At 43.9% G+C, this 22,441-nt stretch overlaps 1 protein-coding gene across 4 annotated transcripts in view; it reads right to left on the bottom strand.

The window, feature by feature from the left end:
• The window catches only part of ATP8A1 (ATPase phospholipid transporting 8A1), a 231,557-nt gene that overhangs the window by 91,510 nt on the left and 117,606 nt on the right, over positions 1-22,441 (bottom strand). For all 4 annotated transcript variants that reach the window (XM_075997957.1, XM_075997956.1, XM_075997959.1 and 1 more), the window contains 4 exons: positions 21,350-21,434; positions 19,419-19,558; positions 3,135-3,273; positions 133-197 (listed from right to left, as the gene is read on the bottom strand). In XM_075997957.1, coding sequence (XP_075854072.1) covers positions 133-197; positions 3,135-3,273; positions 19,419-19,558; positions 21,350-21,434 — 429 coding nt within the window. The remainder of the gene's footprint in view (positions 1-132; positions 198-3,134; positions 3,274-19,418; positions 19,559-21,349; positions 21,435-22,441) is intronic.

Below are 22,441 nucleotides of genomic sequence, written 5' to 3'. Positions count from 1 at the left end.
GAATCCTTTAACCTCGGGAAGATAAACTATTTCCACAGCTATCCGAATACGAAATAAAATGCTACAAGATAAATGAGTTATTAAAGAAGTTTTTTCTTTTAAAAAAAAAAATAAAGGCATAATTTTACTTACATCAAGAGAACCTTCATTTATGACAATCATTCCCATGTTCTTCTTCAAAAGTTTGCAGGAGTGCCCTACGTCCAAACAGAGTAAATCAGTTGATATAATTAATCTCTCCAGAGAAAACCTATAAAGATGTTAAAGTAGTAATAGTACGTACTAACAAAATATCTAAAGATGGACTCATCAGGAGGGATGGCAGCCAGATAAACACGAAATGCTCTTGCTAGCTAAAGGATGGAATATGTTACGAGGACAACATCTGGCTTGTTAATGCTATCTGGATGAAAAATACAAAGAGAGATTGTAAATATTCTCAACATCCTGAAAGCTGACAGATGTCCACAGGATGCCCTTCGTGATGACTGACATGAAGAGTAAAAGACGGGCCAACGACCGTTTCCAGAGAAGGGTGCAGGCAGGCAGGTACCGTGTTTCCCCGAAAATAAGACAGGGTCTTGTATTTATTTTTCCTCAAGAAGACACCCTAAGGGTTATTTTCAGGGGATGTGTTATTTTTTTTTAAGAACGGTACAACCATCTCCACTGATTCAAATAGAGTGAAGTCGTCTTCTTCTGGAACATCATCCTCACTCTCCAAACCCTGAATCCCATCCTGAATGTCTTGCGACTCTGTTTCCTTTAGAACCACTGGCCCCGATCTCTCCTGTGGAGCACTAGAGCTCTCACAGGGCGGATGAGAAGGGCTGCTCGTGTTCTTTCCCGCTCTGCGACAACACGCATGGGTTGTGCAGATGCGCTGCGCAGCCACGCCCGTCACTAGGGCTGATTTTCATAGCCACGCCCATCTAGGGCTGATTTTCATAGCCACGCCCATCACTAGGGCTGATTTTCATGGCCACGCCCATCACCAGGGCTGATTTTCATAGCCACGCCCATCACCAGGGCTGATTTTCATAGCCACGCCCATCACTAGGGCTGATTTTCATAGCCACGCCCATCACTAGGGCTGATTTTCATAGCCAGGCCCACCACCAGGGCTGATTTTCATAGCCACGCCCATCTAGGGCTGATTTTCATAGCCACGCCCATCACTAGGGCTGATTTTCATGGCCACGCCCATCACCAGGGCTGATTTTCATAGCCACGCCCATCACTAGGGCTGATTTTCATAGCCACGCCCACCACCAGGGCTGATTTTCATAGCCAAGCCCATCACTAGGGCTGATTTTCGGGGTAGGGCTTCTATTGTGCACATGCTTAGAAATCCTGCTAGGGCTTACTTTATGGGTAGGTCTTATTTTTGGGGGAAACATGGCATTTTGCTCACATATCACTCTTTATCCATTTGCAGTCTTACCATTTTACTGTATTTGTGTTTTTACATCTCCCAATTCTAACGCGATCTGCATTTATCTTAATACCCTTCTCATCTTCTTTCCATTTTTGTCTCTAACATCAGTGACAATTTTTACAATCAAAATCAACAACATGTGTGGCATGTAGATTTAAAGTTCTACTGGCTGGTTTTATAAAACAAAAATCAATTTTCTATTAATAACATCAATTTACTATGAATTTGCAGTAGACCTGTTTTTGTAGGCTACTTTAGGAGACTGCTAACACTTCTAAAATAAATATTAGCTGGATTTTTAAAAATAGAGAACACTTAAAAATGACTTCCTGAAAATGTAGTTTCACGCTGTGAAAACCCCTGAAATGTTTTTTTTCCAACGATGGGGAGTTTTTATATGTAATATACGTGATGAATGTCAAGAGGCTGAATGTTACAGTTTACAGTGCTCGAAAATAAGACCTACCCATAACATAAGCCCCAGCAGGATTTCTAAGCATGTGCGCAATAAAAGCCCCACCCCGAAAATCAGCCCTAGTGACGGGCGTGGCTGCGCAGCGCATCTGCACAACCCATGCGTGTCGTCGCGGAGCGGGAAAGAACACGAGCAGCCCTTCTCATCTGCCCCGTGAGAGCTCTAGTGCTCCACAGGAGAGATCGGGGCCAGTGGTTCTAAAGGAAACAGAGTCGCAAGACACTCAGGATGGGATTCAGGGTTTGGAGAGTGAGGATGATGTTACAGAAGAAGATGACTCAACTCTATTGGAATCGATGGAGATGGCTGTACTGTACTTAAAAAAAAATAACACATCCCCTGAAAATAAGCCCTAGGGTGTCTTCTTGAGAAAAAATAAATATAAGACCCTGCCTTATTTTTGTGGAAACATGGTATATTACTGAATTTTGGGGGAAAAGGAGTAGTTTTTTTCTTTTTTTTTGAGGGGGTATATTATTGGCACTACAGTCTTCTAACACCAAATACTAACTTTCTTCTCAGGAACACTTCTGTTGTGGGCTGAATTGTGTCTTTGTCCCTCCAATTTATACGCTGAAGCTCTAAGCCCCAGTGTGACTGCATCTGGACACAGGACCTCTAAGGAGGCTACTGAGATTAAATGGAGGTCAAAGGATGGGGCCAGCTATGGTCTGAGTGCTTGCGTTCCTGCAAAGCTCACGTGTCAAAACCTAATAACCAGTGAGAAGAGGGAAGCAGGGGGCGTCTTTGGGACATGTTCAGTCATGAAGGCAGAGACCCCATGAATGGGGCTGGGATTCGTGCCCTGCTAAAAAAGGCCCCAGAGGCTGGGTGTGGTGGGTGTCTCATGCCTGTCATCCCAGCACTCTGGGAGGCCGAGGCGGGTGGATCGCTCAAGGTCAGGAGTTCGAGACCAGCCTGAGCAAGAGCGAGACCCTGTCTCTACTATAAATAGAAAAAAATTAATTGGCCAACTAATATATATAGAAAAAATGAGCCAGGCATGGTAGTGCATGCCTGTAGTCCCAGCTACTCAGGAGGCTGAGGCAGGAAGATCACTTGAGCCCAGGAGTTTGAGGTTGCTGTGAGCCAGACTGACGCCACGGCACTCACTCTAGCCTGGGCAACAAAGCGAGACTCTGTCTCAAAAAACAAACAAACAAAAAAACATATCAACCTATTAAAAAGCACCAGATTTAACGTCAGAGTCAGGTGAATTACCGATGTTGATGGCAGTCTCTTGCTTGTCCCCCGTGAGAATCCAGATTTTGATGTCTGCTTTCATCAGCGTTTCTATGGTTTCAGGCACTTGATCTTGTAATTTGTCCTCAATGGCCGTAGCTCCGAGTAGCTGAAGATTCTGGAGAAAAATGAGAATTTTAAGAAGAAAACCAGTTTAGAATCCTTAACAACAACAACAAAAACACCCCAAAGTGTGTCTTATATTTTAAAATCAGAGACTAAATGACAACTACTGGACGCCAGTGCAAATTCCAACCACGCCACTGAGTTTTCTCGCTTAGGGATCCTTGACTTTCTTCCAGTCTTCAGGCATGAGACAGAGGTTCCCCGAAGCTGTCCTAAGGTGAGGGACTGATTCTAAAAGCAATGCTCACCGAAGAGGTGGTGGCGGTGAATCAAAACTCGGCTACGAAAGAGCAGGCATGCTAAGAAAAAAATACACAGACAAAAAAAAAACTACGGGAGATGACAACAGTGAAGAAGGGATTTTGTTGCCCTGTTTGAAAAAGACTAAGGGTGCATGCTAATAATGCTACTGAATTGTGTTATAATGCGGCGCAGCGTTGAGAAATGTACACGCGCGTGATACAATTAGAAACAATGAGGAAGAGACCAATACACACGGTGACAGCATCACTCCCCATACTTAACAAAGAACAGGCTCAAGTGTTTTCCACATTGCTTCCACATTGGCCTGGTGGAAGGTAAGACTCTGTTAAAAGATCTTCTGCTCATCAGATGGGATCTTTTGTTTTGAGACGCGAACACAAGCCGTCTGGCTCTGGGTAAAGCCGTCTTCAATGTCTCAGGAAGGAGAATGGTTTCTACGTTCGTCTTCCCAAAAGGGAGGAGGTGGTGGTAGGGGTGTGAAGTGAGAATAATAATCTCTTAATCTCTGTTAAGGAAACCCTGTTTGCAAAGAAGACACAGGTAATGGTGTTCTTGGTCCTAAACACACAGGAATGCACAGTGACGCTTTGAGATTTAGATGTTGCTTTTCATCACGTGACCAGGCGCTGGAACTACCGTGTTTCCCCCAAAATAAGACCTACCCATCAAATAAGCCCTAGCAGGATTTCCAAGCATTTGTGCAATAGAAGCTCCACCCCGAAAATAAGCCCTAGTGACGGGCGTGGCTATGAAAATCAGCCCTAGTGGTGGGCGTGGCTATGGAAATCAGCCCTGGTGATGGGCGTGGCTATGAAAATCAGCCCTAGTGATGGGTGTGGCCATGAAAATCAGCCCTAGTGATGGGCGTGGCTATGAAAATCAGCCCTAGTGATGGGCGTGGCTATGAAAATCAGCCCTAGTGATGGGCATGGCCACGAAAATCAGCCCTAGTGGTGGGCGTGGCCACGAAAATCAGCCCTAGTGGTGGGCGTGGCTATGAAAATCAGCCCTAGTGATGGGCGTGGCTATGAAAATCAGCCCTAGTGACGGGCGTGGCTGCGCAGCGCATCTGCACAACCCATGCATGTTGTCGCGGAGCGGGAAAGAACACGAGCAGCCCTTCTCATCCGCCCCGTGAGAGCTCTAGTGCTCCACAGGAGAGATCGGGGCCAGTGGTTCTAAAGGAAACAGAGTCGCAAGACATTCAGGATGGGATTCGGGGTTTGGAGAGTGAGGATGATGTTCCAGAAGAAGACGACTTCACTCTATTTGAATCAATAAAGACTGTTGTTCAGTACTTAAAAAAAAAAAAAAACACATCCCCTGAAAATAAGCCGTAGGGCGTCTTCTTGAGGAAAAATAAATACAAGACCCTGTCTCATTTTCAGGGAAACACAGTATAAAACAGGAAGGCAAATTTCCTTCTTTGGAAAGATAGTATTTATCTTATTACCTTTAATGGGAAGCAGATTGGAAATCTATCATAACCTGATGAACCGTCATCATCATCAAGAAGTTCAAGAAAGGAAAGGAAGAACATTTCAGCATCAACTATGCGAACACCGCAATTACCAAACTTCAACATTTTAGACCACGGTTCTATCAATGCCTTCGGCTACTTACAGGGCATTTTCAGTTAAATCGTTCTGGCTCACATCCCAGGGAAAATCAGGACATAGCTATATTCAAATTTTAAATATTCTACAGGAAGCACCATGAGGATTATAGTGATCACGGGACAGTTTAGTAATACAAGCCCTCAAAATTTTCTAAACCAAAAAAAGTTTTCTTCATGGTATGTTTCATAAAACACTGGGGTAACTAGATGACAGGAGAGCTAAGATATGAACACATCCACTGGAACCATATAAAATATATCTGTGTATTTTCTAGCTTTAAGGAGAGAAATGAGCTCAGAAAGCATACAGACACACATTGACAGACACAAACGCCTAAAAATAAAATTATTTCACTGGGGAGATCGTGTGGAAATTGTATTTGGAAGAAGGAAAGCACCTGATTTTGCATGGATGGAAGGGGAAAAAACACTTTTTTTAAACCAGGGAAAAATAAAGGACCAAAGATGTATACAGCCAGCAGGGTATACTGAGAAAAGTTACAAGTAGGTTAACATCGGAGTGTGCTGGTGTTTATGATCACGGGGATTTCTAACAAGGGTAATAGGGCACTTCTGAAAATTCAGCAAAAATTACAGTGGGTCTACTCTGATGCCTATAAGGAAAACACTGTACTCAAACAGTTTTTTTTTAAATTTTCCCTTTATCCTAAGAGCTCCTTGAGAAGAGAACCTATTCATCTTAGTGGTAGGCCCTGCAGATTTATTTCCTTTTGTCCGGGTGTCATTTATTTTGAGATTGAGATCTTGAGTGATAGGCTGTTCTGCCTCTGGAAATTAATATCTTTAGCTACAGAACGATCATTAGAAAAAAAAAAAAAAGATGTGAACTTTGCGTGCTTTTCCTGAGCATAACACAGGAGTGTTTAGGCCATAATCAATTTCATCCCAAATACATATTACCTTACACAGACAGCCACTAATGGGCACTGTGGGAATTATATGGTCGGCGAGCGTTGAAACGCGATGAAATTCCCATGGCATTTATGGAATTAAAAAAAAACAAAAACAAAAAAACTGAACGCTAATTTTACTTTCAAAATGTCACCATGCCAGCAGTTATGAAGGTTTTAGGTTGATTATTCTTAGATATACTACAGATTTAGTTATCACTGAAAAATCATGAAATAATATTTATTAGCCTAGTAAAGCCCGCAATAATTGTATTTTCTCTTTCATATGTTCCTAATGTATGCAGCATTTAAAAAAAGGCATATAAAATTTCTACCCTACTGCAGATAAAAAGCTTCATGTAGAGTATTTAAAAACGTCATGTAGGGTCTGGTTAAAATGAATAATAATAGATTCAGAAAGTTTGTCTTTTCCCCAATAGATGTGTATTTTGCTAATAACAGAACCTCAAAGTAACCTATTTCCACATTAGCAAATATTTTGTCAGTGCTTTAATGATGTCATATGTTTCAAACAGTTTGTGATACGTTCCTAAATGAGAAAAGTATAATAATCAAACTCTTATCGACTCAGGCTTCAGATTACAACATGGGCTATTTGGCAGATGTTTCTTTAAAGACAAAGAAGTAAAATGGGCCGGGCGTGGTGGCTCACACCTGTCATCCTAGCATTCTGGGAGGCTGAGGCTAGAGGATCGCTCAAGGTCAGGAGTTTGAGACCAGCCTGAGCAAGAGCGAGACCCCCCGTCTCTACTAAAATAGAAAGAAATTAGCTGGACAACTAAAAATATATAGAAAAAATCAGCCGGGCATGGTGGCGCATGCTTGTAGTCCCAGCTACTCGGGAGGCTGAGGCAGGAGGATCTCTGAGCCCAGGAGTTGGAGGTTGCTGTGAGCGAGGCTGACGCCACGGCACTCACTCTAGCCCGGGCAACAGGCAACAGGGTGAGACTCTGTCTCAAAAAAAAAAAAAAAAAAAAAAAAAAAAAAAAAAAAAGAAAATAAAAGAAGTAATATTGGTAAGCAAAAGCAAAATGTTACCACTGGTGTAAATACGGATAGATACTAGTAATGTGTATTAACCTTTATATTAATATGAAAAAAGATTATGATAGGAAGATGATGAAGCAGCAACTAGCATTTCCTGAGCAGAGAAAATGGACCAGACACTGCTAAGCAATTTACATGTATTAATTCCGTTAGTAACTTCAGAGAGGTTGAGTAAAGTACCTAGGCTCACACAAAGGGACAGCTGGGCGATGACAATTAACCAAACACCAAGAATCAAGACACGCCCAGAGGAAGCAAATGGGAAGTAAAACTGAGTTGAAGGGGAAATCATCAGGCTTTTAAAAACATTTGCCTTTGCTCTTCAGTCTGTAATCGTGCTTTGTTTCTATGAATGGGGGTTTCGGCTGCAGTCCTGAGACATTCTTGCCAGGGGGATTCAATTCCTCTTTTTGTTTTTTTGTTTTGTTTTGTTTTGTTGACAGAGTCTCACTCTGTTCCCCCGGCTAGAGTGCCGTGGCGTCAGCCTTGCTCACAGCAACCTCAAACTCCTGGGCTCAAGCCATTCTTCTGCCTCAGCCTCCCGAGTAGCTGGGACTACAGGCATGCACCACCACGCCCGGCTGACTTTTTTCCCCTATATGTTTTTAGTTGGCCAATTCATTTCTGTCTATTTTTTTTCTTTTTTAGTAGAGATGGGATCTCGCTCTTGCTCAGGCTGGTTTCGAACTCCTGACCTTGAGTGATCCTCCCGCCTCGGCCTCCCAGAGTGCTAGGATGACAGGTGTGAGCCACCATGCCTGGCTGAGGGAAGATCGTTTGAAGCCAAGAATTTGAGGCCAGCTAAGCAACATGGCAAGACCCCCACTTTACAAATAATAATAATAATTTAAAAAATTAACCAAGCATGGTGGCGCATGCCTGTAGTCCCAGCGACAGGGGAGGCTGAGGTGGGAGGATCGCTTGAGCCCAAGAGTTTGAGGCTGCAGTGAATTATGATTGTGCCATTGCACTCTAGCCTGGCAATATGCTAAGACCCTGTCTCATAAATGAATGAATGAATAATAATAATAACAGAACTCATATCTCCATTTGATCCAGAAATCCCATTGCTGGGCATCTACCCAAATGATCCAATGACACTCTACAAAAAGGACACCTGCATTCGAATGTTTATAGCAGCACAATTCATAATTGCAAGGCTGTGGAAACAGCCCAAGTGCCCATCAATCCAAGAATGGATTAATAAAATGTGGTATATGTACACCATGGAGTACTATTCAGCTCTAAGAAACAATGGTGATATAGCACATCTTATATTTTCCTGGCTAGAGCTGGAACCCATACTACTAAGTGAAGTATCCTAAGAATGGAAAAACAAGCACCACATGTACTCACCAGCAAACTGGTATTAACTGAGCAGCACCTAAGTGGACACATAGGAACCACAGTAATAGGGTATTGGGCAGGTGGGAGGGGGGAGGGGGCGGGTATATACATACACAATGAGTGAGATGTGCACCATCTGGGGGATGGTCATGCTGGAGACTCAGACTTGTGGGGGGAGGGGGGAAAAGGGCATTTATTGAAACCTTAAAATCTGTACCCCCATAATATGCCGAAATAAAAAAAGAACTCATATCTCCTTTTCTTTCAGTGTAACCTGGGCCGCCGTATCAAGACTAAGAGGATTAAACCATCAGAACAGCTCCTTTGCCTGCTTCTGGGGAATCACGCAACCGGTTAATTTTTCCAAGGCCAAAAAAAAAAAAAAAAGTTTTAAACTTGGTGTTTTTCAAACCACAGAATTCACACTTGAACTCACAAAGCCCAGGGCTTGGCCAGTAAGGCCAGCATTCACACACCCAGCTGAAAAACATCACGAGTCGAGAGGCGGCTGGGTGTGACTTGCAAAAACAACACACCCGTCTTATCTGGGCTGAGGAGACAGCAACGTGCAGTGTGGAAAGGCCACCAGGAGGCATCTGCAGAGAGGAATCTATCAGGCCAGAGAGGAGGAGCTTGTGCTTAGAGATATAAGGGGACGTTAAGTACTTCAAATAAGAAGATTCTAAAGACAAGCTGGTGGAAAATGCAAAAAAAAAAAAAAAAAAAATCACATTTCCGTCTTATTTTTTGCACGTTACATGAAGCACGTAGAGGCTGCCTCAGTAAATAGACGAACAGGCCAATCAGTGGGTCCCTCTGCCTAAAGGTTGATCTAGCGATCACGCAACTACATGCTTGATTAGGCTTTATGTTCCAAGTCTGCAATATTTTGTACACATTCTTGCTTTCTTCGACAGGAAGCTGGCAGCAGAGCATGCAGACTGCAAACACGGGATTTGGAATTAAGACAGGACAGGGCTTTGCATCCTTGCTCTCCCCAACCACGGGATATAGGTTCATCGGCAAGTAACTTACCTAAGGATCAATTTCTACAGCGGCAGGATAAACCTAATAACACTGATGTAACAGAGCTGTTCTGGGGATGAAAGTAGATCAGTCATCTCAAATTATTTTTTTGAGTAGTATAATTAAAAAAATGTTGAGCATTTATGACAGCTACATTTTTGTCTGACGTATTCGTTCTGTTAATATTAATAGATTAGGGGCATCACAAAACGTGAGAACAGATTATAAAAAAGATGAGATAAAACATAAACAGAAGTTCTGGCATTTTCTTGCTCACTGCAATGGAATATCTTGTGCATTCCACATTGAACTAAAAACATACTGGGTGGCCGGGCGCGGTGGCTCACGCCTGTCACCCTAGCACTCTGGGAGGCCGAGGCGGGCGGATTGCTCGAGCTCAAGAGTTGGAAACCAGCCTGAGCAAGAGCGAGACCCCGTCTCTACTATAAATAGAAAGAAATTAATTGGCCAACTAATATATATAGAGAGAAAAAATGAGCCTGGCATGGTGGCACATGCCTGTAGTCCCAGCTACTTGGGAGGCTGAGGCAGGAGGATCGCTTGAGCCCAGGAGTTGGAGGTTGCTGTGAGCTAGGCTGACGCCACGGCACTCACTCTAGCCTGGGCAACAGAGCAAGACTCTGTCTCAAAAAATAAATAAACTAAAACAAAACATACAGGGTAAAGACTAGAGCATGCAGATGGCCAAAAAGTGGCAGGTCTTATTAGTAGATGAGTTGACTAACTGCAGATGTTCTTAACCAAGCGGTAAAACAGGAAACTACTGAAATTCTAAGCCACAAAAATCACCAGTATATTATGTAAATTTTCATTTTGGTTTTCAGTACACATGAAAGCAGTATTTGTAGCTGCTACGAACAGATGTGGTAGTTTTACCTGAAAAAGCTTTCCATCCTAATACAGAAGTTCCTGTGAACTTGGCAATCCTTACGTGTTCAAGAATGTCCTGTTTTCCATTACGTTTTATAGTTCTTTAGGAATCCTCTAAACCATTCCTTGCCACATGTGGCTACGTCGCTGTTTAGTCACACTGAGTGTAATAATTGAACCACACACTATGCCACATCAAGGCGGTCTGTAAACATCTCAAAAATGTCAATCATATTTAGGGAAGGAGTAAAGCAAATAATGTAAAAAAAAAAAAAAAAGATCACTACCTCGTTGTCTTATCTTAGAGCCGTATTTCAGTTCCAAGGACTAAGCTCTGTCTGGGATTACTTTTTCTGGTTTTTTTTTTTTTTTTTTGAGGTTACAAGTTCACCCCCCATATCTCCCATCACTAAAACAAAGGCGGAGAATTTTTCTCTCCTTTTCCCGGGTGTGCTCAGAGCCTAGAACAGAATCTGCCGGACAGCAGTGCTGGGAGGTTTTCTCGAATCTTCTCATCCGTATCAGTCTCCCGTTTACATATTAAGTAACTTTGAAGACAGGTTCTCATAAAGAAGCCTAAACTTGTAAAGAACGCATCCTGTAAAATTACTGGCTTCTTTTCTATGGAGAACGTATCCCTAAAAGAATCCTCAGTGGGGCTGGGCGAGGTGGCTCACACCTGTCATCCTAGCACTTGGTATGGGAGGCCGAGGAGGGAGGATCGCTCGAGGTCAGGAGTTCGAAACCAGCCTGAGCGAGAGCGAGACCCCGTCTCTACTATAAATAGAAAAGAGGAAATTAATTGGCCGACTAATATATATATAGGAAAAAAAAATCAGCCGGGCATGGTGGCTCATGCCTGTAGTCCCAGCTACTCGGGAGGCTGAGGCAGGAGGATCGCTTGAGCCCAGGAGTTGGAGGTTGCTGTGAGCGAGGCTGACGCCACGGCACTCACTCTAGCCTGGGCAACAGAGCGAGATTCTGTCTCCAAAAAAAAAAAAAAAAAGAATCCTCAGTGATAACACAATCCATACCAAGGCCTTGGATGTGTGGGAGGCATGAACGTAATCCAGGCCAGGCTCTCCTTAAGCAAGGACGTCCTAAGCTGCGGCTTCTGAATGCGTTACTTAATTGCATAATGCATTTATTCACCAAACGTTTATTGAATGATTAGCACACTCCGGACAGGCGGGTGGTGGAGATGCAGGGAGGAATGTGATGGACACAGGGGCCTGCCCTCACGAAGCTTCCATCCCGAGGAGGGGATGCATTCATCACAAACACAAAACGCCGGTATCGCTGTCTGATCAAAGCAGAGGGCTGGATGCCAAAATTATGGTGTTCTGATTTTACTCCTAAGCTCAGAAATGATCCTCTGACCCATAACCCATTTTTAGAAAAATTTAACAGATAAAGCATTGGATAAGTTTTCTTTTCTTTTCTTTTTTTTTTTTTTTTTTTGAGACAGAGTCTCACTCTGTCACCCAGGCTACAGTGAGTGCCATGGTGTCAGCCTTGCTCACAGCAACCTCAAACTCCTGGGCTCAAGCGATCCTCCTGCCTCAGCCTCCTCCCGAGTAGCTGGGACTACAGGCATGCGCCACCACGCCCGGCTAATTTTTCTTTTATATATATATTTTTAGTCAACGAATTAATTTCTTTCTATTTTTAGTAGAGACGGGGTCTCGCTCTTGCTCGGGCTGGTTTCCAGCCCCTGACCTTGAGCGATCCTCCCGCCTCGGCCTCCCAGAGAGCTAGGATGACAGGCGTGAGCCACCGCGCCCGGCCTGGTTTTCATTTTCTAAAAACATATTTCCCAACCTACAGCTCGTAAGAAGAGAGAAAGAAAAATTTTATATCAACAGGGAAAGGCTGCTTCCATCAAGGCTCAATCTAGACAGGTATTAGAGCTCACCCTGTTTTCTATTTTCCGTAATTCTCAAGATAAATGACTGGCTTTTATGAACACAGAAGCTATTAATAGGCAATCTATGCAGTGCTTAAACACATAATTGCATCTGTGTATTGAAGCAAATAAACAGAAATTTTTCAAGAACCTGTTTCATGCCATGAGGGCATGCCTTCATATTTCACCAACGGCTTAATTATAAAATAAGAAATTAAGATCAGTGTCCTCTGTCGTATTCATTTCAAAGGAATCCAATGGCATAATATGAATATTAGGCAAAAAAAAAAAAAATCTATGTCCCTTAGAATAGAAGTCAAGTGACAGATCGAAGTAAGAAATTTCAGAGAGCGCACTGCTAATTAACCACAAAACTTCATAATTATCCTGTTATTTACAATTCTTCATGAGCAAATAAATGCAAATACATTTTTTTTTTTTTTTTTTTTTTTTTGAGACAGAGTCTCCCTTTGTTGCCCAGGCTAGAGTGAGTGCCGTGGCGTCAGCCTAGCTCACAGCAACCTCAAACTCCTGGGCTCGAGAGATCCTTCTGCCTCAGCCTCCCGAGTAGCTGGGACTACAGGCATGCGCCACCATGCCCGGCTAATTTTTTTATATACATATCAGTTGGCCAATTAATTTCTTTCTATTTATAGTAGAGACGGGGTCTCGCTCTTGCTCAGGCTGGTTTTGAACTCCTGACCTTGAGCAATCCGCCCGCCTCGGCCTCCCAGAGAGCTAGGATTACAGGCGTGAGCCACCGCGCCTGGCTGCAAATACATTTTTAACAATTGTTTTAAAGGCAATCTGATTTTTTTTTTTTTTTTTTTTTTGAGACAGAGTCCCACCCTGTTGCCCAGGCTAAAGTGAGTGCCGTGGCATCAGCCTAGCTCACAGCAACCTCAGACTCCTGGGCTCAAGCGATCCTCCTGCCTCAGCCTCCCGAGTAGCTGGGACTACAGGCATGCGCCACCACGCCCGGCTAATTTTTTCTATATACATTAGGTGGCCAATTAATTTCTTTCTATTTATAGTAGAGATGGGGTCTCGCTCTTGCTCAGGCTGCTTTCGAACTCCTGACCTCGAGCTATCCTCCCGCCTCGGCCTCCCAGAGTGCTAGGGTGACAGGTGTGAGCCACCGCGCCCGGCCAAGGCAGTCTGATTTAAAAGAAACACAGATCGACACTGTAAGTGGTTTCATAACCTAAACTTAGGAGTTAGACTATGTTAACTGTGATTCAAAAGAACAAGGTTAAGGAAGATAAAAGAGGTCAGGTTTGGTGTCTGAAAAAAGAATGAGACAACTGTAAATTCTCCCAACTGGTGAGGGAAGAGACACTAAGAGGTGTCACCGTCCACAACACCCAAAGTGAAGCCTCACTTCTCAAAGTCCGTCAAGACAGCTGAGGTGCCTGATAATTTTAATAACCCCCTTTTGCATTTTACGTAACAACGCGAACTTTCTCATTCCTGAGCAAGTCAGGCCTTGCCGGGAATAAATGCCACCTCTTGGTTTATTTAGCAACAGAAAAAATAAATAAGAAAAGATGTGTCAGGAACTCATTTCTGAAACAACTCACAGCATTAGAACTCTTTTAACACGCTGAAAAGTTTACCACATAAATGCAAGTGGTGGTGGAGGCCCCATAGCCTGGTCTTGCAGGAGTGATGGTAACTCATTTTTTATTTTTTTGCGGGGGGTCAGAGTCTCATTCTGTTGCCCAGGCTAGAGTGTCGTTTGTCAGCCTAGCTCACAGCAACCTCCAACTCCTGGGCTCAAGCGATCCTCCTGCTTCAGCCTCCAGAGTAGCTGGGACTACAGGTGTGCACCACCATGCTGGGCTAATTTATATATATATATATATATTTTTAGTCAGCCAATTAATTTATTTATATTTTTAGTAGAGACGGGGTCTCGCTGTTGCTCAGGCTGAATGGTTTTGGTGGCAGTACACCCCAATGTCCACCGAACACTCGGCTCCCCTGATTTTAACAACGAAGGGAAGCTCACACCAAGACAGAAGTGACAGCGCTCTGGCTCCAGAGAGATTAACATAAAAACCCCACAGGCCTGGCGCGGTGTGGCTCACGCCTGTCATCCTAGCATTCTGGGAGGCCGAGGTGGGAGGATCGCTCGAGGTCAGGAGTTCGAGACCAGCCTGAGCAAGAGCAAGACCCCGTCTCTACTAAAAATAGAAAGAAATTAATTGGCCAACTAAAAATATATATATATGTATAGAAAAAAATGAGCCGGGCATGGTGGCGCATGCCTGTAGTCCCAGCTACTCGGGAGGCTGAGGCAGGAGGATTGCTTGAGCCCAGGAGTTGGAGGCTGCTGTGAGCGAGGCTGACGCCATGGCACTTACTCTAGTCCAGGAAGCAAAGTGAAACTCTGTCTCAAAAAAAAAAAAAACCCTACAGAACCCCAACTTAGATCAAGGTTGGCAGAAGCACATTTCAGAAAAACAGCTTGGTCTTAGAGACCCCCGGTATGTCATTTTGCCCGTTTTTTTTTTTTTCCCCTAAATGGTAAAAAAGACTTATGGTCCCCGTAACTGGTGACATCACCCTTTGAGGCCGGTTTCGAAAGCTGCCACCTCTCTGAAAAGCCTCCTTCGGACCAAGAGTCTGGGGTCCCCCACACTCGTCCGCTTGGGAAAAGGGTTCAGACCGTGGGACCCAGAGGCCCGGCGCCAACCCCCTCGCCCGCCAGTGCGACCCCCGCTCCAGTCACGTATCAACCCCGTGCTGGAAGTCCACGAAATGGACAACGGCACGAAATGCAGTGCCAGGAGCGGGGTCTGCAACAGGCTGGTTGAGTAAGGGACCCAGCCCCTTTACCTCTCCGGGTCTTGGCCTTTTCAAGAACAGAGAGCACGGCTTATCACCAAGCAAAGAGGAACCAGCTACGGATTCCCTTTTTCATTTATTTTAGGTAAAAGGCAGTTGTATTTTGAAACTAAGAAAAAAATGTATGTATATGTATATGTACATAGATGTGTATATATGTACATACACACATATGTGTATATACGTATACGCACACATATGCACATATGTACATGCACATATGCACATATGTGTATATACACATGCATATATGTGCATACACATATGTGTATATGTGTATGCATATATGTGTATATACATATATATGTATATATACGTATGCATGTATATATATGCATACACATACTTTTTTTCCCTAGAACATTGGACTACTTATTCTTTTTTTTTTTTTTTTTTTGAGACAGAGTCTCGCTTTCTTGCCCAGGCTAGAGTGAGTGCCGTGGCGTCAGCCTAGCTCACAGCAACCTCAAACTCCTGGGCTCAAGCGATCCTCCTGCCTCAGCCTCCCGAGTAGCTGGGACTACAGGCACAAGCCACCATGCCCGGCTGATTTTTATATATATATATATATATATATTAGTTGGCCAATTAATTTCTTTCTATTTTTATGGTAGAGACGGGGTCTCGCTCAGGCTGGTTTTGAACTCCTGACCTTGAGCAATCCGCCCGCCTCGGCCTCCCAGAGTGCTAGGATTACAGGCGTGAGCCACCGCGCCCGGCCTTACTTATTCTTTTTTTTTTTATTTCAGCATATTACGGGGTATAAAAAATATATATATATACTTTTAATGGATTTCCTCAGGCAACTTAAATTTCAATGTAACTCACAATCGCCATCTGCTGGGAAAGGCTGAGCACCTGTTTCAGTTAAAAGCTGGAAGTCACAAGGCTTTTAACCAGACATGAAAAAAGCAACGAGGTGGGACTGCAAACTAGCGCAACCTCTGTGGAAAGCAAGCTGGAGATACCTCAAAGCGATACAAGTGGATCTACCATTGGATCCAGCAATCCCATTACTGGGCATCTACCCAAAAGATCCAATGACACTCTACAAAAAAAGACACCTGCACTCGAATGTTTATAGCAGCACAATTCATAATTGCAAGGCTGTGGAAACAGCCCAAGTGCCCATCAATCCATGAGTGGATTAATAAAATGTGGTATATGTATACCATGGAGTAATACTTAGCTCTAAGAAATAATGGTGACATAGCACCTCTCATATTTTCCTGGTTAGAGCTGGAACCCATTCTACTAAGTGAAGTTTCCCAAGAATGGAGAAACAAGCACCACATATACTCACCAGCAAATTGGTATTAACGGATCAACACCTAAGTGGACACATAGGTACTACAGTAATAGGGTATTGGGCAAGTGGGAGGGGGGTGGGTATATACATACACAATGAGTGAGACGTGCACCATCTGGGGGATGGTCACGCTTGAAGCTCTGACTTGTGGGGGGAAGGGAGGCAAGGGCATTATTTGAAACCTTAAAAATTGTACCCCCATAATATGCTGAAATAAAAAAAATAAACAATAAAAAAAAACCAATGAGAACAAAACAGTAAAACCTAGAAATTATAATCTAAAAACTCTAGGACATCCAGAGAGTAAGAACATTAGGCACATTAGACATTCAACTCCAGATTTTCTGTACTGTGCAAAATGGGAAATGAACAATTTCATATATTTAGGATCCATTTTTAAATATATTTTTTATTTCCACTTACTATATATAAATTCTGTCTCATGAGCATAATGGTACAGGTTTTGCTATATTCAGGCTATGCAGGAAAGGGGACAGGAAAAAAAAAAAAGAGAATCATTTCCAAACAAGATAATTTAAAAAATTTTTTTTAAATGAGTAAGAAAAGCAAAAGACTAAAAATTAATACCATTAATGCTTTAAGATAATATGTGACTTTGGTTGGAGAGATTGAAAGAGATTATAGTTAAGACCTCAGATTATTTCACCAATCATAATATCCTGAAGACACAATCATATATAAATATGTTAGGAAGTGGCAATCTCCCCCCCTCCCCCCCCCCAAAAAAAGAGAGAGAGACTGACTCTAAGTCAATTTTTAACAAGCCCCTAACAGTGTAAGGTACCATAAAAAAATATCTTCTTAGAAATAAGAATAAGATGTGGGATGAACAAGTCTAAAGCTCTAAAGTACAACAGTTAATATGGTGTTTCCCCGAAAATAAGACAGGATCTTACATTGATTTTTCCTCAAGAAGACACCCTAGGGCTCATTTTCAGGGGATGTGCTATTGTTTTTTAACTACGGTACAACCATCTCCATTAATTCGAATACAGTGAAGTCGTCTTCTTCTGGAACATCATCCTCACTCTCCAAACCCCGAATCCCACCCTGAGTGTCTTGCGACTCTGTTTCCTTTAGAACCACTGGCCCCGATCTCTCCTGTGGAGCACTAGAGCTCTCACGGGGCAGATGAGAAGGGCTGCTCGTGTTCTTTCCCGCTCCGCGACGACACGCATGGGTTGTGCAGATGCGCTGCGCAGCCACGCCCGTCACTAGGGCTGATTTTCGGGGTAGGGCTGCTATTGTGCACATGCTCAGAAATCCTGCTAGGGCTTATTTTATGGGTGGGTCTTATTTTCGGGGAAACAGGGTAATAGCGGATGGTATTCAGTATTTTCGCTAAACGAGTGGGTCATGGCTCCTCTCGCCATGGAGGGGGGGAGAATGGGCAACTATGGGCGATAATGTTGCTTCATTTCACCGTAGTCACTGCTTTGCTATATATATACACTGACGCATACCATCACACTGTATACCTTAAAGACACACAATAAAATTGCTTTTATAAAAGGAAAAGAAAATGTGGCTGCAGTCAGCCACTGGCTAGGATCTGCCCCGTGCTGTGGGGAAGCATGACCTCCAGCCATGACCCCATGACTGAGCCAAAGGTTGTCCCTCCAAAAAGGGTGCAGGACTGAGCCACTATAACAAATGATGTTCAAATATAAGGGGGCAATATCTAGATATGCATCTACATAGCTGTATCTATATATACAGGTATGATATCATACTTGCATGATATCTAGATATCCCTATATGATATGATCTATATAGATCTAGATCATATACATCATACATATATATATGTAGATAGATATCTAGATATCTCTATATGATATGATCTATTTCAGGAGTCCTCAAACTTTTTAAACGGGGGGTGGGGGGCAGCTCACTGTCCCTCAGACCGTTGGAGAGTGCGCACTGTGGGCCTGGGATGAGTCGGCTGCTAAGCAGGACAGGTAGTGGCGGCAAAAACACCCGGCGGGCCGGATAAATGTCCTAGGCAGGCGGCATGTGGCCCTCGGGCCGCAGTTTGAGGATGCCTGACCTAAATGATCTATATGGATCTAGATCATATACATCATACCTATATATATATATATATGTATATATATATGTAGATGGATACCTAGCTATCTCCCCCTATACATAATTATTATAATATATAAAATAATTATAATTATATAATATATAAAATATTACAATCATATAACCTATAAAAATATCTGCCATTCTTAATTAAGGAACAAATATTTCTTGCTATTCATAATGCATAATTATAATGTATCCAATAGCATAATAGCATCATTATAATGTATCCAATAGCATAATTATAATGTATCCATCACTTGCTGGCTGAGTAGTCTCGGTTTATCTGTAAAAGGAGGATATTTATAGCTGTGACAGAAATGACAAATGATATGCTTGGCACAATGGCTGGGTGTAAGCACTGGACTATTCACTTATATACATTATCGATTATCAGTTGCAGATTCACAAAAGCTGTATATATTACATTATTTTATATCTTACAATGCACACATTTACTAACTCTCAGTGCACACGTATGTGCGTGTAATGTGTGTGCACGTGTTTGCACGGGCACGTTTCATATCCTCAGTTGACGCAGAAGTAACGAAATACATTTGGGCAAAGAGATCGCCAGATCGGCCAAACCTTGACCTGACATTGTGGAACGAGCGTGCAGATTTATTTGTGCAGAGCAACACCGAACCCCAAAGACTCTTCAGCAACATTTTAACCTGCACTAAGATTTTTCAGCTCATGGACAAGAAGGGGAGACCAAACGGGAAGGGCTGCGTCAGGATATTTTGATTTTTTTGTTCCACCGGTCCCTCGAGCAAAGACCGGAACTTTCTGGAAACCAAACTTTCTGCAGGATCAAAGGAGCCATCCAACATACCTTTTCGATTAACTCGTAACTCTCTTCCAGCTTGAGCAGCCTGTTCTGCACGGATGTAGACGCCCGGTGGTACACGCCGCGCCACTCCTGAAAATCGCTCTCCGAAATCTCGGCCACGGCGAAGCACAACGTCCTCAGCCCTGGAAAAAGGCAGGGTACATTCCTCAACACAACCAAAGACCTTCCTCAGAGGTCTACAGTCTGCGTCCTTATCTAACAAACTCGTTTTGAAAGGACCCACTCCATTCTATGCCAAAAGTCTGATTGAGCTACGACAAAAGTCTTAGCAGAAAGTGTAGATTTTACTCTTCCCCCGGTCTTTGAAACTTGCACCCTGCTTATAACTCGCAGCCCTTCTGATCCATCTGCAATGCCTACAGAACGTTTCCTGAAATCCTAATCACATTAGGCTATTCCTTTGCTTGAAATCTCCTACCGTGTGTCCCCGAAAATAAGACCCACCCATAAAATAAGCCCCAGCAGGATTTCTAAGCATGTGTGCCATAGAAGCCCTACCCCGAAAATAAGACCCACCCATAAAATAAGCCCCAGCAAGATTTCTAAGCATGTGTGCCATAGAAGCCCTACCCCGAAAATAAGCCCCAGTGACGGGCGTGGCTATGAAAATCAGCCCTAGTGATGGGCGTGGCTATGAAAATCAGCCCTAGTGGTGGGCGTGGCTATGAAAATCAGCCCTAGTGATGGGCGTGGCTGTGCAGCGCATCTGCACAACCCATGCGTGTCGTCGAGGAGCGGGAAAGAACACGAGCAGCCCTTCTCATCCGCCCCGTGAGAGCTCTAGTGCTCCACAGGAGAGATCGGGGCCAGTGGTTCTAAAGGAAACAGAGTCGCAAGACATTCAGGATGGGATTCGGGGTTTGGAGAGTGAGGATGATGTTCCAGAAGAAGACTTAACTATGTTTGAATAAATGTGGATTCTTGTACTGCCCCATCCCACGGCACTGGGGGTCTGGAGGCCACACGATAAACACGTTGTTCCTGTGATTGCTGCGTACACCCCATAAGATGGCTGGTTAGTCAATGACGGGTAAGACCCCTCAAGGGAGGGGCGACCTAAGCCAGGCACAGCCATCGGAGTTCAGCCGAAGATCTCAGGGGGCCACCCTAAGAGAAGCTGGGGATGAGAAATGCCCCCTGTGGCTCACCTTGCCCATCCTTGCTAATCTCGGTCCTTTATCTACGCCTAGTGCCTAGAGCGACCACCTTGAAATTCTGAGTCAGGGGATATCTGCTTCCCTAAGGCTACGCTTTCCGGAATTTATGGCTATCGCTGCCACGCCTGGGTGGTTGCGTACAAGGAACTAACTTTAATCTTTTAGAGTATAAAAATAAAACCGACCCGGTGTGTTAGTACTCGAGTCAACCGTTTGTACGTGTGTCTGCGTTTTTCTTTGTGTTCTGCGTTTGTGTTTTGTGTTCATCCTCCATCCTGTAAACGGGCCAGGACAAACTACTTTACTAGTTAAGTACGTTTTTAATCAAAAGTCCTGAGTTGAAATTACATTTTGCATCACTGCGCTGACAGCTTTTAGATTTATTTCTCCTCTTTTTGATTCAGATGGCAATACCTCAGAGTTCTCCGACCCTTCCCTCTTTTCCTGACGGAAAACTGCTCGCGATACAAGGCAACATGCCTGAGCCGTACATCGCATCCGTTCCAAAAAGCAGAACAGATTTATAGGCCCCTGGCACCTGTCGCACAGGGAACAAGGTTTTTAAAACCCCCGTCTGAGAAAAGGGAAATAAAAACGCTAAGTGGGAAGAGCACACAGTACGATTTAAATTATCAACGCTAATTGGTATCTTGCTTCCAGAGATCTCTAAAGTAAAACGGTAATAGTAATCCTTCGAGGAGTCGGAAGTTCATTTCTTCTTGTTTCGATCATGCTTTGTTGTCCTGTTGCACTCACCTTCTGTAGCAAACTGCTCCAAATGTTTGAGGGTAGTTTCCTTGTACTTCGAAGTCTCTGCCAGCCGATCGTAAATGACAGTGTCCTGCAGGAACAAACAGAAGGTGTAAGGAACCCACTTACTTAAGAATTCTCAGTGTAACAGAGTTGACGGTGGCCACATCAGCAGCAGCAAATCGCTGTGACAGCCCATCAATCGCGTTTAGCATTAGTTTTAGAGCGCCAAATATTTTCATCTCATAAATACTATTTCCCTGGTGAAACCTTAAGAAATAAGGCTCGCGTCCTGCATGTTCGACCCTCCTCTTTCCGAGTGACTCCCTAGTTATGCCAATGCTCAGCATCTCACCGTCCATTAATACCTGCACCTGCCTTTCCACACGTGCTGTGAGAGCTTCCCTCCATTCCGGAAGGCTCTGTTTTGTTTTTGTTTTTTTTTTTTTTTGAGATAGAGTCTTGCTTTGTCACCCAGGCTAGAGTGAGTGCCGTGGCGTCAGCCTCGCTCACAGCAACCTCAGACTCCTGGGCTCGAGCGATCCTCTTTCCTCAGCCTCCCGAGTAGCTGGGACTACAGGCATGCGCCACCACGCCCGGCTGATTTTTTTCTGTATGTATTAGTTGGCCGATTCATTTCTTTCTATTTATAGTAGAGACGGGGTCTTGCTCTTGGTCAGGCTGGTTTCGAACTCCTGACCTCGAGCGATCCGCCCGCCTCGGCTTCCCAGAGTGCCGGGATTACAGGCGTGAGCCACCGCACCCGGCCTATTCCGGAAGGTTCTGCAGGAAACCGTAGGTGCTGCAAGAAGAATGGCCCAGCATGGGCCGGACAGAGCAAAGCAGAAGAGCTCGTCCTGCTCCGGGACTCCTCCTCAAAACTCTTTAAAATGCCGGTATACACAGTGCATCTTGAAGCAGGTTATTTGCTATGTTATCCAAACTCATCAGACCACCGAACCTTAAAGGGTGACTGGTCCTCACCACAAAGCAAACTTTAAGGGACACAAAACTACATCCACTCAGAGGACCAGTGGGTACAGGGGGGGGAAGAACCCTGGACAAACCTCGAATTGCCGTAAGTAGCTGAATATTTCT

Source organism: Microcebus murinus, chromosome 26 (genome assembly GCF_040939455.1).
Source record: "Microcebus murinus isolate Inina chromosome 26, M.murinus_Inina_mat1.0, whole genome shotgun sequence".
Taxonomy (NCBI): Eukaryota; Metazoa; Chordata; class Mammalia; order Primates; family Cheirogaleidae; genus Microcebus; species Microcebus murinus.
The sequence above is the reverse complement of the archived record's forward strand: the minus strand, read 5'-3'. Positions and strand labels throughout refer to the sequence as shown.